Genomic DNA, 17,093 nt, shown 5'->3' with positions numbered 1-17,093 from the left:
CTGCCCACAGGGAAAAATTCTACCTTTTTCAAGAAACTGGCCCCAGCCTATCTACTTCCTCTCTTATTACCTGACCCCAGTTGTCCTTTACTCCATCTCATCCAAGTCATCCAATCACGTTAAGCATTTTCACACCTCTCTGAGTTTGCTCACATCTTTTCCTCACCCAGATTACTCTTCCCCACCTTCTACCCAGTGAGCTACTCATCCTCCAAAGCTTGATCAGAATTCACCCCAATCCTTTGGCCAAAAATGGATCTGAATCAGTTAGCATACATTAGACTGAAAGTAGCCAAAACACCATAGCAATGGATAAACAATGTGGAAATCTATTAGCTCACATGATAGGAAGTCCTAGGGTAGCACGGAATTTAGGAATGGTTAGTTCAGCAGCTCAACAATATTGTCAGGGCCCCAAGTTTTGTCCATCTCCCACCATATCATCAGCCTGAAGCTGGTGTCCCTGGAAACCATAGCTGCTAGCTGCAAGCAGGGCAATATACAAGGAAGGTTGGGTGAAGGAAATCAAGCAACAAGCTTTGCCTACAGAACAACTGTGCCCAGAGCACTAATTCCCAGGATTAAAGAGGACCTTGAAATATTATCAATTCTTGAATGTAAGCTTTGGTGGTGTAAGATAGTCAGAATGGAATGAATAAAGGGAGAAAGAGGAAGAAAGCCCAAGAAGGGAAATGTAAAAAAAAATTTTAAGACATTAATTATATTATTCCCTTCTTATAAAGTAAGAGGACTATAAGTAAGTTAAAATAAACTGTTTTAAATGCTTTTTAATTCCCTTTCAACCACTAGGAGTTTTCCCATTTTAATGTTTTCTTACAACCACAGTAGATTTTGTGTGTGTGTGTGTGTTGCACTGTGCAGCTTGTGAGATCTTAGTTCCCCAACCAGGGATTGAACCTGGGCTCTCGGCAGTGAGAGCGTGGAGTCCTAACCCACAGTAGCATTACTGAAATCAAGAAATTAATATTGAAAAAATTCATATTGATTCCCTTTTTTCTTGTTGCTCATGGAAGATGCTTTAAATTGTAATAAAATATACATAACATAAAATTTACCATTATAACCATTTTAAGTGTACAATTCAGCAGCATAAAGCACATTCACATAATTGTGCAACCACCAGCACTATTCATCTTCAGAAATTTTTCATCATCCCGAACTGAAACTCTGTACTCATTAAACAATAACTCCCCATTCCCACCTTCCCCCAACCCCTGGTAACCACACTTCTACTTTCTTTCTTTATAAATCTGACTATTCCAGGTATCTCAAATGCATTGAATCATATAATATTCGTCCTGTGTCTGGCTCATTTCACTTAGCATAGTGTTTTCAAGGTTTGTTCACGTTGTGGCATTTATCAAAATTTCATTCCTTTTTAATGCTGATTAATATTCCATTCTATGCATATACCACATTTTGTGTACCCATCCATTCCTAAATGGGCATTTGAATTGTTTCTTCCTTTTGGCTATAATAAAGAATGCTGCTATGATCATTGGGGTACAAATAGCTGTTCAAGTCCCTGCTTCCAATTCTTTCGGGTATATGCCTAGAAGTGGAATTGCTAAATCATATGGTAATTTGATGTTTAATTTTTAAGGAACTACCATACAGTCTTCCACAGTAGCTGTACCATTTTACATGCCCACCAGCAATGCACAAGCTTTCCAATTTCTCCACATCCTCTCTAAAACCTGTTGTTTTCTGTTTTGCTTTTGCTTTTTATACTAGCCATCCAAATGGGTGTGGAGTAGTATCTCATTGTAGTTTTGATTGCATATCCCTAATGATTAGTGATGTTGAGCATCTTTCCATGTGCTTATTGGCCATTGTATTATTTTCTTTGGAGAAGTGTCTAGTCAAGCCTTGTTTTTCAACTGGTTTTTTTTTTTTTGGTGGGGGGGTGTTTTATTGTTGTTGCTGAGTTATAGCAGTTCTTTATACATTTTGAATATCAATCCTTTATCATATATGATTTGTAAATACTTTCTCACATCCCATTGGTGTCCTCTTCACTCTGTTGATAGTCTCCTTTGATGCACAAAAGTTTTTATTTTGATGAACTCCAATTGATCTATTGCCTATGCTTTGGTGTTATATCCAAGGAATCATTGCCAATTCTAATCTCATGAAGATTTTCCTCTATGTTTTCTTCTAAGAGTTTTATAGTTTTAGTCCTTATATTTAGGTCTTTAATCATTTTGAGTTAGTTTTTGTATGTGGTGTAAGATAAGGGTCCAACATCATTCTTTTGCATGTGGATATCCAGTTTTCCCAGTACCATTGTTGAAAAGACTGTCTTTTCTCCATTGAATGGTCTTGACAACCTTCTCAAATATCATTTGACCATATGTGTAAGGGTTTGTGTCTGTGTTCTCTATTCTATTCCATTTGTCTGTATGTCTATTTTTATGCCAGTACCACACTGTTTTGATTACTGTAAACTTTGTAGTAAGTTTTGAAATCAGAAAGTGTGAGTTCTCCAGCTTTGTTCTTCTTTTTCAAGATTGTTTTGGGGGAGTCCACTGGTGGTCTAGTGGTTAGGATTCAGCACTTTCACTGTGGTAGTCCGGGTTCAATCCCTGGTCCAGGAAATGAGATCCTGCAAACCTCTCAGTGAGGCCAAAATTAAATAAATAAATAAAAATTAAAAATGGCTTCACACACACACACACAAAAATTGTTTGAGGTATTTGGGATCCTTTGAGATTCTATATAAATTTTAGAATGGGTTTTTCTACTGCCACAGAAAATATCATTAGAATTTTATAGGGATTGCATTATATCTGTAGACCACTTTGGGAAGTATTCATATCTGAACAATATTAAATCTTCCAATCCATGAACACAAGATGTTTTTCCATTTATTTATGTCTTATTTTCTTCAGCAATGTTTTGTAGTTTTCAGTGTATAATATACTCATGTTAAAATTTTAACATATGGTGAGCATTTTCCATATCCTTAAATAAATTCTTTGAAAACATGATTTTTGGTAGCTGTGTAGCATCTCATCAAAGAGATGTTCTATAACTTACCTAATTAATGCCCTATTTTGGACATTTTATTTGTATATAATTTTTTTAACATCTTTATTGGAGTATAATTGCTTTACAATGGTGTGTTAGTTTCTGCTTTATAACAAAGTGAATCAGTTATACATATACATATGTTCCCATTAATTTTTTATATTATAAACAGTGGTCTGATAAAATGCCACTGTGCATAATATTTTCATGTACCTTTAGCTATTTCCTTTGGACAAATTCTTAGAAATGAAAGTATTAGATCAAAGAAGTGAAAATTAAGAGCGTTTTTTTTGCAGGGGAGGAATGAGGTGTCTTTTTTATTGTGATAAAAAACACATAACATTAAATTTACCATCTTAACCATTTTTTAACCACATAGTACAGTAGTGTTAACTATATGGATGTCCTTGTGCAAAGATCTCTAGGACTTTTTCATCTTGCAGAACTGAAAGGAGGTCTTAAAATATTCATCCACAGTGATCTTTAAAATACGGTACTATGGTTTTAATTTTTTCCTCCTTTCTACTTCTCTATAGTTTCCAATTTTCTATAAAATTAGAATTTTTAAAAGAAAGACTGTGAATAAGGCTTATTAAATTTATGTGTTTCAAATAAAATTGTTCAGGGCAAACAATTTTATTAGCATTAGACTTAAGTAGCAAGAATCCAAACTAAGGAATGAGACACGTGTATCACGGTTATATCTGTTTGAGGACTAGCTCCTTCTAAAGCAGTGGTTTGCAACCAGGGTTGATTTCACTCCCCCAGGGGACATTTGGCAATGTCTGGAAATATTTTTTGGTTGTCACAACCTTGAGAGGAATGCAAATAGTATCTAGAGTGTTGAGACCAGGGGTGCTGCTCAACATCCTCAAATACACAGGACACACCCTCACAACTGAGAATTTTTTGACCCAAGATGTCAAAATAGTATGAGGTTGTGAAATCCTGTTCTAAAGAGTGGAGCACCGGAAGCTGCTGGGGGGATGGACGTGGCGGGGGTTGGGGGGGGGGGGGGGAAGGAAGGAAGCCTGCAGCCCCTGGAACCAGAGCATTAACTAGAGAGCAACCAGGCTTGCCCAGGGCTGGGGAAGGTACAGAAGGCAGAATCTTCCCAAGATTGTAGGATTTTAAATCTGTTACATTTGCATGTTAACTTGAATTTGTCAGCAGCTAGAACTAATTAACCTTAGCACCAGGTTTGCAAAATTATTGGTTAAATGAAAAGTCACGGTGTGAGTAATAACCACCCGTTAGTCCCCTCATGAACTCCAAAGTTGCGGGCTTCCTGCCGGTGGGCTAGAGGTAGCGGCTGAGTCGGGAGGTGGCCCTGGTCCAGTCTCCAGGGAGCAGAGCCGAGCCAGGTGCTTACACAGGGATTCCTGGGGTCCAACCCCCATCACCTTTCCTCGGGTGTGCTGTCTGCTGCACCCGCTCAGCAGCGGGGAGGCTGGTAGGAGGTCCTCTTAGAGGAGAATCCCATCCTCCTTCAGACGTCCTGCGGAGAAGGCAGGTGCATCCCACGTCCCACATCCTCACACCAGGGAAATGCTCTCTCATCTAAACGCCTCCCGCTGGAGCCCATCCTGACCTCTGACCCGGTCACTACCCGGTGTTGTTCCCCAAAAAGAGATCATTTCGAAATTCAATAAGGTTAAAAAATATTTCATTGCAAGTATTAACCCGGTTAGGCGCTTTTGCTCGCTTCCAATCTCCTGAATAGGCTTCATTTAAAGGCCCCAGAGGCACCAAGTGACAGTTTTACGCGGGTCATCAGTTCGAAAGCTCTGGAGAGTCTAAGAGAAAACATACAATAAGTCCCCCGCCCACCCCCGCCGTCATTATATAGAAGAGAGAGAGGAAATCCTCCTCACCCGGGGGCCCCTTTTGTGTCGTTCCTGCCAACGCAGCAGCCCTCCTGCTATATAGACCCGCGCGCCCGCCCCTCCGCACTGAACTCGCGTCCCCGCATCCAGCAGCCATGGGGAAGGTGAGCCCCGCGCCGGCGGGAGGGGCCCGCAGCCGGGCTGGAGGCCAGGCCTCTGAGCCCTGTCCTTCCCTTCCCTGCAGATCACCTTCTACGAGGACCGGGGCTTCCAGGGCCGCCACTACGAGTGCAACAGCGACCACTCCAACCTGCAGCCCTGCTTCAGCCGCTGCAACTCCATCCGGGTGGACAGCGGCTGCTGGATGCTCTACGAGCAGCCCAACTACTCGGGCAGCCAGTACTTCCTGCGGCGCGGCGACTACCCCGACTACCAGCAGTGGATGGGCCTCAACGACTCCGTCCGCTCCTGCCGCCTCATCCCCCACGTGAGTCCGGTTCCCCTGGGCCTGCCGTGCCCTCGGGTCACACCAGTGCTCCAGACGCAGTGGTCAGGCTGCAGGACGGTGGCCTTCTTTTGCTGGCTCTAACCGGTTCTCTTTCCCTTTATTAATATCTTTAAGGTTTCTTTCCACTGAAAAATTGAGTGATGCAATGCCCTTAATTGAAATTGTATTCTCCTTTGCTAAAATTAAACTCACCTCTACAGGGCAAAAGTGGTGCACGGTGTTAGAGTGTCTGTGCCACCGCTGAGGAATAAGCAACAGGTGAACTCCTCACACTCAGGTGGCCTTAGGCTAGTTATTGGGCTACTTCTCTCCTTCCTCATCTGTAAAGCGGGGTTAATAAGGGCAGTTGGTTCATCGAGCTGTGATGAGGTCAAAAGGAGGTTGCCCAGCACCTGGCAAACCACCCCCTCCTCCAAATATTAACCGTTATGAACATCAAGGGTCCCTCAAGTTCTGCTTTTTGATTAGGCAAAACAAATAACCAACAATGTGATTCCAGTAGCACCTGCAAAGCCCACTGCTACCCAAGTAAAGCCCAAGTAGCCTGGAATTCCACAGTTAGGGATGCTTTAATTTGCCTATGACAGAGTCCTGTGGAAAATGTACCACTCTGGGGAAGTTTGAAACCCCCTCAGAGGGCTGAAAGCCTTGATAGGACCCAGACTGGCATTAGGAGCCTGGAAATCTGGGCTTCCACTTTCCAGCCCTGACTCTTTGATTACAGCTGGAAAGCTCTAGTCATTAGTTTCTCATAAAAGAAGAAAAGACTTAGAATGGTTGCTCTATGTGTGTCAGGCTGTTGTGAAGATCAAATTAGATAACGCACATGTGCGTCCTCTGCAAACCATGGAAGATACCTTATTAGCAGTTTTTTATACCTCAGAATGAATTGCTTATGAGAACCTTTCCTAACGAGGATTTAATGGTGGAAGAAGGAAGAAGGACTTGAGTGCATACCTGCTGGGAAGGAACAAGCAGATAAAAGAACAAGTGCTCTGGAAGAGACAGACAGGATTTGCCCAGGACTGACAGCGTGCCCTTCCATTTTTCTAAAGGTTTTATAATCTATTGATCTAGACAGGCCTCCTTCATGATCTTGAGCTTCTATTTTTATTAATTACCTAAAAGTGTTTTGCCAGACCATATATTAGAGGTGAGAACTGAAAGCTAATCGTTATGATGGCTCCTGCTTTTCAGGATTTTAGAACAGCAGGACTCAAAGCAGAAAGGAAGGGATTAAGGAGTTGCCTGGGCTGGACTGCCACCATCTGTGCTTCACTTTGGGGAAAGCAATTCCACTTCCTCTCTCCCCAGCCTCTTCTAATGCTATCGAGATTGAAAATAATGCCTTTTGCCAGGGATAGATTTGTCTTTTTATTTTAATATCTAATTATTTTTATATCCTCCAAGGAGAGCTCCAGACCACCGTTTAAGTCTATAAAGGGGAGAGCACAAATTATATATAAAAATTGTCACTTAAGAATGGTACTAAGTAGGTACTGAATATGATTCATGTAGGTTGTGGCCCTAGAAAACTATGGAGCACCATGCATATCTTGATCTATGTGAATGGCCCCCTCTTCAGTTTGGCAGTGTACAATCTACCCAACTATACCCAGTGGCCCTGTTGTTGGCTGTCTTTTTAATTTGTCATCTTTGATATAGAAAAGATTTAAAAAGATGCCCATTCCCCCAGCGGTGTGAGTGACTGGTTGCTAAAGGCTAGGTTTTCCGACTCTTCCCATCTGCTGATTGCTGAACCCAGACCAGCTCCCACCGGCTGAGGATCTACGAGCGGGAGGACTACCGAGGCCAGATGGTGGAGCTCACGGAAGACTGCTCCTCGCTCCGCGACCGCTTCCACTTCAGTGAGATCCACTCCCTCCACGTGCTGGAGGGCTGGTGGGTCCTCTACGAGATGCCCAACTACCGGGGGCGGCAGTACCTACTGAGGCCGGGAGACTACAGGCACTACCACGACTGGGGGGCCCTGGATGCCAGAGTGGGCTCCTTGAGGAGGGCCGTGGATTTCTATTGAAATATTTTTACTCTACCGTTTTCTCCATCTGGAAGCGAATAAAATATTTCCTGTGTGTCTCCTGCAGTTATGTAGCTTTCTTTTCCTTTCAGATTTCTTGGAAAGAAAGGCTCAGCAAAAATAAAGCTGGGAATAATGTGGATTTTCTTACATGTATCAGTGGAAAGGGTGGTGTGGGGTAGCAGTTAAGAGGACAGGCTCTGGAGCCAGAATGCCTGGGTCCACATCCACTTACTAGCTATAGGCAATGGAGCAAGTTAGCACTTTTAACATTTTTTGTGTCTCAGTTTTCTAATTTGTAAAACAGGGGGTAATAATACTTTTCTCTTCATAGTAATCAAATGTGGCTTAATTAAGTTAATAGCCGTAATTCTCTTACAACGATGCCAGGCACAAAGCAACTGATATATAATAAGAACTTACAACGTAAGTGTTCCTTAGTTATTACTGAGTATCTGGACCTTGTACGTTAGTGTTTTCAAAGTGTCAGTCATGGGTTGAGGATCACCTGCAACAGAATCACCTGGGACACCAGTTAAAAGACAGAATCCTAAACCCCACCCCACAGGTGATTCATATGCAAATGAAATTTAAGAACTGCAGTTCTAAATCTAGTCTCTTGTACTACAGAATTACATCCGAAAAGATTGAACACCTCCATTTTTAGACACTGGGCTCTGTACCAGGAAACAACAATGAGCAGAACTGGGTCCTTGTCCCCAAGAGCTTACAGTCTAGTGAGGGAGCAGAATATCCAACAGAATTTTTAAAATAATTATCCCAGCAGCATGGTTGTGGCATGTATGTCTACACAGCCGTGGGAGCATTGAGGAGGAAGCCCAAGATACTGTCAGAGTGTCTGAGACGCTCCTGCTGCAACTTCATCCATCCCTAGGAACGACTTTGAATTCCCACCACCACACTGAGAATTATCAAAGATCTGGCTTATTATCAAGTATGAAAGATCCGGCTCCAAAATTCTTCTGGTAAAATTTCTAACAGAATGCTAGGAAAAAGAGATTGAAACAGATTGTCATACCGACATGACTGGCAATATAACAAAGGGATTAGAACTCTAAAATATGACTGCAGTTAGACTGCTTTAGTTTGAATCTCAACTATATCTTGTATGAGCCAGGCAAGAGTATCAGATCGGGTTCCCACAGACACAGATCATGAACCAAGGATTCAGGAAAAGTGACTTATGGGGAAGTGCTCCCACAAGGAAAGGTGAGGGAGTTGGAGAAGCAAGATGGGGAAGAAAATGCCAACTTCACCGGATCCCTTGGAGAGCCTCAGAGCATGGATCATACCTCCGAGTTTCTCCTGCCTGGAGGCAAAGGATCTGGGGGCTGGTTATCTGCCAACAGTCCCCTTTGCCATTGATCACAGGGCAAGGGAGATACAAAACTCCCAGAGTCCTCACTGGCTGGTGAGTGGCAATCGTCAGAAGGTTGCAGGGCAAGCGTTAGCAGCAAAGCCTGCAGAGGCTGGGGCGTGAGCACTCAGAGCTGGAAAGAAGGCCTGAAAGGATCTGGGCAGAGTGTACCTCGTCAGTATAATAGGGATAGTAAAAGTCCCTCCCTTGCATGGTGTGAGGTTAAAATGATATAAAGCCTGTAAACATTAAGTACAGTGCCTGGCACACGGTAAGTGCTCACCAACTGTCTACGATTATTATTATCATCATCATCATTATCATTATTATTATTAAGTTCTATGGATTTCGGAGAAATGGAAATAAATGTTGTGGAAATGCCATGAACTAATCTTGTCCCACAGGGAAGAAAGCATGGCGCATACAAGGGAAACAATGACTAATTTGTGTTGACTGAAGTGTGAAGAGCCCAGAGAAGTAAGAGAGAAGGTGGTCTGATAGTTAAGGCCAGATCTGGGAGGGAAACAGCATTAGTCATCAGACCTTGGCTGAGACAGAAGTGATATTGTCAGTAGGCTCAGAACCAGCATCTAGAACCTGAGCTCTAAAGCCAAAAGCATTTTCAAAAATAAAAGGAGAGCAATGGAACAAGCAAAATTATTTCAAATCCACATAAGCAAAAACCAGTAAAGGAGAAGCGTTAGTACAAAACGCTAACACTGCTGCTTCCTCCACAAGCAATGTGACCCCGTTCTCCTCCAAGAGGCCGAAGCTAGCTGCCTACTCAGACCTGTGAACTGGAAAAGGTGATTGTGTAGGGGCTTCCCTGGTGGCACAGGGAACACGGGTTCGAGCCCTGGTCCAGGAAGATCCCACATGCCGCAGAGCAACTAAGCCCGTGCGCCACAACTACTGAGCCTGCGCTCTAGAGCCTGTGAGCCACAACTACTGAGCCCGTGTGCTACAACTACTGAAGCCCGCTCGCCTAGACCCTGTGCTCCACAAGACAAGCCACCGCAATGAGGAGCCCGCACTGCACAACGAAGGGTAGCCTCCACTCCCCGCAACTAGAGAAAGCCCGCACACATCAACGAAGACCCGACGCAGCCAAAAATAAATAAAATAAATAAATGCTTTAAAAAAAAGAAAAGGTGGTTGTGTAATAATCAACACAAGCTATTTAAAACCTTTACATTTTCACTGCCACTCCTTCTCACATTACCTTTCATCAAAACTATTCCAATAACTTCTTAAATTAGTTACTTTCTCCTCGGCCCTTCCAGCTCTCGTTAAAAAACAACTTTTTTTCTCTAAGAACAAAACTGGAATATTGAATACATTATTTGGGGATACGGGTTGCTTCTGTTAGGATTAGTTGCTAAGGTTATTTGAAGAAACTTGAAAATAAAAAGAAAGAGGAAGGGGAGAGGAAGAAAACAGAGAGATACTAGCGATGAGAGAATGGTGGCTCAGGACAGGGTGTGGCATTTATGGAGGTGAAAAGTGGTGAGATTCTGAACATATTCTGAAGGCAGAGCCAACAAAAACTCTTGCTGGATTCAATGTGGAGGTGAGAGAGAGGTTTGGTCTGAGCAACTGGAAGGAAGGAGTTGCCTTCAACCCAAACAGGGAGAACTGCAGAGGAGCAGGTTTGTGGAAGAAAACCAGGAGGTCCCATTTTGGACAAGATGAGTTTGAGGTGTCTGTGAACATCTAAGTGGAATTGTTAACCAGGCAACTGGTTATACTAGCCTGGAGTTCAGGAGAGAGGCTGGGCTGGAGATCTACTTTTGTAAGTCATTGGTGGGTAGATGGTACTGAAAGTTATAAGTCTGAACAGGATGCCCAAGGGAGTGAGTGTAGGTGGAGAAGCCTGGGGTGCACTCCAGCTTTAAGAGCACAAGACAAAGAAGAATGTATGGGTCAGGGAAAGCTAAATGCTGTAACAAAGAGCACCAACAGTTCAGTGACTTACACAATAAAAGTTTTATCTTTCATTTAAAAAAATAATAAAATAAAATTTTAAACAATAAACAGAGGTTTTTTGTTTTTGTTTTTGTTTTTAACATAATGACTTTTTAGCTAGTTCTTCAGACCAGATACATCCAGAAACATTGACGTCAGCAGGAACAATGCCAATATAATTAGAGAAGTGGAATCTAATTGTTTTATATCACTTTTAATTTTTTGCCCATTATACTAAAAAACACTACATACAGATTCATCAAGGAAATTTGGAAAATTGTAATGAATACTTAAAAATACCAGGATGCCCTGTATACATCTATAAATCTCCTTCAGTTTGAACATAAATGTGATTATGAATAAAGCTGTTATAAACAAACAAACAAAAAATACCAGGGTGCCTGTGCACCCACATTTAGAATTACTAAGAGAGAGAGATTAAGGACTTCGAAGCTGTGGTAAGTAGAGCAACAGAGGCCTGGTGCACAACTGCCTAGATTTCCTTCCTCTTAGATGAGAGCACCACCCAGTGCTCACCAGAAGGAAGGCAGGTATGGTTTAAAAGTTTGTCCCAACATCACAATTAGTAAGAGATTATTTTGCACCTTTTAAATATACTGTTATGCTGTGTAGGCAAGGTAAACTTATAACTTAGCCGAAGAGCTTATTAAGTAAGTGTAAATTGTACTCAAATAGCAGTGTTTGAGAGCTTTGTGACACAGCATAGGCATTTCCTAAGAGAAGGTGAAGAAAGGCATGATGGTTGGTCTATGTTCACCGGAGTGGCTGTGGCCCTTCGGAGAAGGGAATCCAGCATTTGTTTGTGCCTTTTCTCAGAGCCTATGCCTTCTCCATCTCGCAACATCCGACAGATCCATTTCTAATTTATGAAACTTTGAGTTCATGAGTAAGATAGATCCCATACCCTTGTTCAAATACTTCCTTCACTTTCACCTTCAAGCTCAACACCTATATACTTATGATTTCTCAACCAACTCTTTTTTACATCCTTTACATTTTTTCTTACCATTGTATATGAGTAGTTCTTTTACCAGAATATTGATTCATCTCTTTTAGAAAACAGAGACAGCTATGCCACATGTCATTGGCTGACTTCCTCTGTGTCTCTATCCCTCTCTCAGTATCTACAGACATATATGGTTGTTCATAACCCACTGGTCTTAAAATGTCTCAGATCAATCTAGGTGTATTCAGACATGATGAGCAGTGTGTAGGGCAGTTCCTCTACCCATCCTTGCATTTGAAAGCCACGACCTTGGCTCTTTATTTTTTTTTTTCCTTTATTTTTATTATTTATTTATTTATTTATTTATTTTTGGCTGTGTTGGGTCTTCGTTTCTGTGCAAGGGCTTTCTCTAGTTGCGGCAAGCGGGGGCCACTCTTCATCGCGGTGCGCGGGCCTCTCACTATCGCGGCCTCTCTTGTTGCGGAGCACAAGCTCCAGATGCGCAGGCTCAGTACTTGTGGCTCACGGGCCCAGTTGCTCCTTGGCATGTGGGATCTGCCCAGACCAGGGCTCGAACCCGTGTCCCCTGCAGTAGCAGGCAGATTCTCAACCACTGCGCCACCAGGGAAGCCCTTGGCTCTTTAGAATAACACCCAAGCTTGCGTCTTGAGGCTGCTTTGAGCAGTATCCTCCAAACGATGTTTGTCTTTCTGCCTGAATCCTCCCACTGCCAGCTTACGCTGGTCTCAAAGGTGGGAATTGGGAACTGTTGATAGAGCGCATAAATATAGCTCCTGTTCTCATAGCCTTTGGGCTTTGTTAAGAGTTCCGGAAAATTTTCACCACACGTACCACATGAAAGGGGACCGCTGCAAATCAGCCCAGATCCCAGAGCCCTACTCAGACTTTGTGGCCACCTGCCTCACCCTCTCAGAGTCCTGACTTGGAAAATAAGATAAACCCTGTTGTACCTCTTTTCTTTCCTTGAAATCAGACTAGTCCATTCTAAACTAAGTCTCACCAGATCCTTCACCATGGTTTCCAGGTCCTACAGCTCACTTTTTGCACCTCCTTTGTTCTTGGAAACTCTTCCTCTTTAATACTTACTTAATCTGGCTTTATTTTTTTTTTAAAGAACTTCCCTTTTATTTATTTATTTATTGGTCACACCACACATGTGGGATCTTAGTTCCCCAACCAGGGTTCAAACCAGCGCCCCCTGCACTGGAAGGGCAGAGTCTTAACCACTGGACCGCCAGGGAAGTCCCTTAATCAGGCTTTATTTAAAATGTTTCTTTTCCCCCTTCATCCTCCATTATAATCCTCCATTCAAGGATTCACAGTACTCAATTTTGCCTTTAAGAAGCAGCAGCACTAGGGAAAAAAAAAAAGCTGCAGCAACAACAGATTTCAACTCAACAAATTTAAATTAACTAATAATCATTACAACTTTTAAAATGCTTCAGCGTTCACAGTTACAGTTTACCAGAACCCTCTAGCTGGTTTTCTGTTAGAAGCATTGCTCCTGAATTCTCAAGAGCTAATTTTGGGAATCAAACTTAGATACTAACATTACCATCCACTAGCTGTGAGACATCAGGCAAGCACTTAACCTCTCAACTGCAGTCTTTACAGCTGCCTAATGGGGCTAATCATAGAAGCCACCTCATGGGGCGTTTGTAAGATGTAAATAATAACATAGTGCTATAAAATGCCTGACATATAGTAACTCATTAAATGTTAACTATTGTTGTTACATTTTATTTATCTTTTTATTGTCCTAAGTATTGTATTTTGTACTTGTTGTGGACTTTTAAAAATTATCAAGAAACCCAAAGCTTGGCTAAAAATAATGTAATTATAAGAGTATGTAAGGGAGCTATAGTACCTAGAATACAGGAAATAATAGATCTACTGTTCTCCAAACTAGTCAAATAAATTTCTCATTTCTAGGCAATACATTGTAAAGGTATCATTACTAACGTCACATTTTCTAAAGAGGATACCAGAATTGTGAAGAGTCTAAAAACCATCTCCTAAGAGTAAAGAAACTGGGACTACTGGAACTGTAGAGAAAAAGTATTTTCAGATATTTAAAAGGATCCCATGTGAAAAAGAGCCCAGACTAATTTTCTGAGTCCAGTACAGAAGCAACAGCAATGGGTATAATTTATGGGGAGACTGCTATCAGCTCAGCATAAAAAAGACTTTAAAGTAGGTAGAAATAGCAGCAATGTAATAGGCACAGGGTAGTGACCATCCTGTTCCTTGAGGGGCTCAGGCATCCACCGAATAATAGAGGGTTTCTGTGCAGGTGAGAATTGAACTTAACTCTGAGCATCCCTTCTTACTCATGGGAGTTTATTTATCCGATTCTAGGGAGGTGGAGTAGATGCCTTCTGTTGCAAGTGACAGATGGTCAACTCAAAAGAGTTTAAACTGAAACAGGATTAGAACTAGGAAGTCACAGCTGTTGTCACGCCGAAATGTATTCAAGGGTTCAAGCAATGATATCCTTTCCTTCGTGTGGGCTTCATCCTTAAACAGGCTTTCCCCATGAGATAGTCCACAGGAATCCAGGATTACCAGATCACTAGTGTTCAAAATCCCCATCTCTCTCCCTGAACATTTAGATCAGGTCTCTCAAAAGGACTCCTGTTAGTCTTGCAGGGGTGAGTTGCCAGCCCTGAACCATGAGTGCTTCCTAGAGGGTGGCGTGTTCTAATTGGCCAGCCTTGGTCACATGACCACCATGTGTTGGGGAGATAGGACCTTGGGATTACTAGCTCTACATGTGGAGGAGCAGTTCTCAAAGAGAAGAGATGTTGGGCTGACAAAAATAACAGATATCTGCTACAAGGGGAGGCTTGAATATGTAGATATGAACAATTATGCCTCCAAAGTCCCTGGATGACCCCAAGAAATCCTCTTCTTCTGTAAGGTATTATCCATTATTCACAGATGTAAAGTATGGACAAAACCTTATTTTCCCTTTTGTAAACGTTTTTCTTTATAGGTCCATATTTTTCTTCTCTAAGAGGTTTATAAGAATAGATGATTATAATTACCAAAGTAATCTAGAAATTCTTTCTAGGAATAACTAGTGGAAAGTAGGAGTCAGTTGGGTTCAGTTTGGTGCAAATGAACCACAAATGGAAATATTCGTTTACATAGGCTTAATTTGACCTTTCCTTTACAAATTCAGATTAGTGGAGAAAGCCATTTGTAAGAATTAGTTCTTTGAATTGTGACTGTCGTGAATTTGGTTTGGGGCTACCCATTGGTTATTGATTCTTTCCTTTCCAGGAACAACGATTGCTTTCCTGTTTGTCTCATTTTGTGTCCTGGGAACTTTGGTGACTTTTGGAAAGTCCATAATGACAGGGACTGGTAGCCAGGGGGGCCAACCTGTAATTAGAAGTTTGAAACATCCAGCGCCACTGCCACCAGCCACCTGTGGGGAAGGGAGAGGTGGTCAGTAATTTAACCAACCATGTCTATGGAGTGAAGCCTGCTTAACACCCAAAAGGACGAGGTTTGGAGAGCTTCCAGGTTGGTGAACATGTGGAGGTGCTGGGAGAGTTATGCACCAGGCAAGGGCATAGATGCTCTGAGCCCCTTTCCCCACACCTTGCCCTGTGCAGCTCTTCCATCTGGCTGTTCTGCCCAAGATTTTTAAGTGACAACAAATGACATATAACTTTAGACTCTTTAGAATACTAAACCTGTCCTAAGAAATTTTCAGAAACAAAAGAGTAGCCACTTCCTGTGAAAGAAACGAGTTTAATAGCCATGATCTTATCACCAGCTATTTTTAGCAAAAGTCTTTTCTTTAAACCACTACTTATACTCCTTAAACAAATTAAAACTAAAACCTCTTAAAAGTCCTTTTATTAAAAAATATCCTTGGGCTTCCCTGGTGGCGCGGTGGTTGAGAGTCTGCCTGCCGGTGCAGGGGACACGGGTTCGAGCCCTGGTCTGGGAGGATCCCACATGCCGCGGAGCGGCTGGGCCCGTGAGCCACAGTTGCTGAGCCTGCGCGTCTGGAGCCTGTGGTCCGCAACAAGAGAGGCCGCGATAGTGAGAGGCCCGCGCACCGCGATGAAGAGTGGCCCCCGCTTGCCGCAGCTGGGGAAAGCCCTCGCACAGAAACGAAGACCCAACACAGCCATAAATAAATAAATTAATTAAATTAAATAAAAAATATATATATATCCTTTCCTAATAAACCTGTAATCTAGTAAATAAACTGTTTCTCTGAGTTCTCTGAGACAGTCTAGCAAATTAACGAAATTCAAGGAGGAGGTCATGGGAACCTCCAATTTATAGCCAGTAGGTCAGAAGCACAGTTGATAACCTGGATGCGATTGCCATCTGAAGAGGATACAGGCAGTCTTGTAAGACTGAGCCCTTAACCCACGGGATCTGATGCTATCTCTGGGTAGATAGTGTCAAAATTGAGTTATATTGTATGACACCCAGTTGGTGCTGGAGAATTGCTTGATGCGGAGGATGGGGGGAACCTCCACACATTTGGGGACCAGAGTACAGAGCGTTTGGAGTATTGTGTGTGGTGTAGGGAAAACAATAGCATGTTTTTTCTTTATATCTAACACCCTTCTCCAATAAAAGGAACCAGGGCTCCTAGGAGAAGTGGTTAATTCCAAGACAGGAGCAGGGAAAATAAATATGAGTATGGAACATTTTGTGGTACCAGAAAATAAGAAAATACTAAAAAAATAAAAGGGAGCGACACAGGCGCCAACCCAATGGTGATCCTAATGACAGAAGCTGGAACCATTTAAACCTCTATGTCTCAGCTTGTCCTGGGCTGGTGAGGATTCATTGTAACTGCTGCCCTACAGGGAGCTTTTTAACATGATGACCTGGTGGGAAGCAGCCTCTTCCCTACCCACTTCCTCAGTGGACCTATCAGTTTTAATATCTCCATTAGCTCAGAAGCAAACAAAAAAATTCCCCATGAGGTATAATACACATTATTATAATTTTAGAGATAAGACTTAATTGGCACTGTTCAGACGAGTCTCTGCTGATGCTTTATGACAGGAAAATATTGAAATTCTTTAAACATCTGGAATATATATCCAGACATGGAAAGCTGACTTGGTGGCTCTGTGTAATATAACTCCCGCATCAGTGACCAGGGATCAAGCAGCTGCTGAAAGGACAACAGCATTGGAAGGCTGTCCTGCTACTTTGACAATGTTTCTCTCTGCCATGTAGCCAATAATAATTGACAACATTTACGTTTCCAGTATGGCAGGCACAGTGCCAATCACTTCACATCCATTTGCTTGTTCCAATCTTTTCACAGCAGCCATATGAGTTAGGTACTGGCA

General features: G+C 42.4%; 1 protein-coding gene across 1 annotated transcript; it reads left to right on the top strand.

Annotated features, from left to right (window-relative positions):
- Positions 1-5,032: 5,032 nt before the first annotated feature.
- On the top strand, positions 5,033-7,424 carry LOC103017309 (gamma-crystallin F). The gene is made up of 3 exons (XM_057551382.1): positions 5,033-5,041; positions 5,122-5,364; positions 7,151-7,424. The coding sequence occupies exons 1-3, from the start codon at positions 5,033-5,035 to the stop codon at positions 7,421-7,423; spliced, it is 525 nt and encodes a 174-aa protein (XP_057407365.1). The 3' UTR covers position 7,424.
- The last annotated feature ends 9,669 nt before the right edge of the window (positions 7,425-17,093 follow it).

This window comes from Balaenoptera acutorostrata, chromosome 8 (assembly GCF_949987535.1).
Source record: "Balaenoptera acutorostrata chromosome 8, mBalAcu1.1, whole genome shotgun sequence".
NCBI classification, from domain to species: Eukaryota; Metazoa; Chordata; class Mammalia; order Artiodactyla; family Balaenopteridae; genus Balaenoptera; species Balaenoptera acutorostrata.
This window is presented reverse-complemented; position numbering and strand designations above follow the sequence as displayed.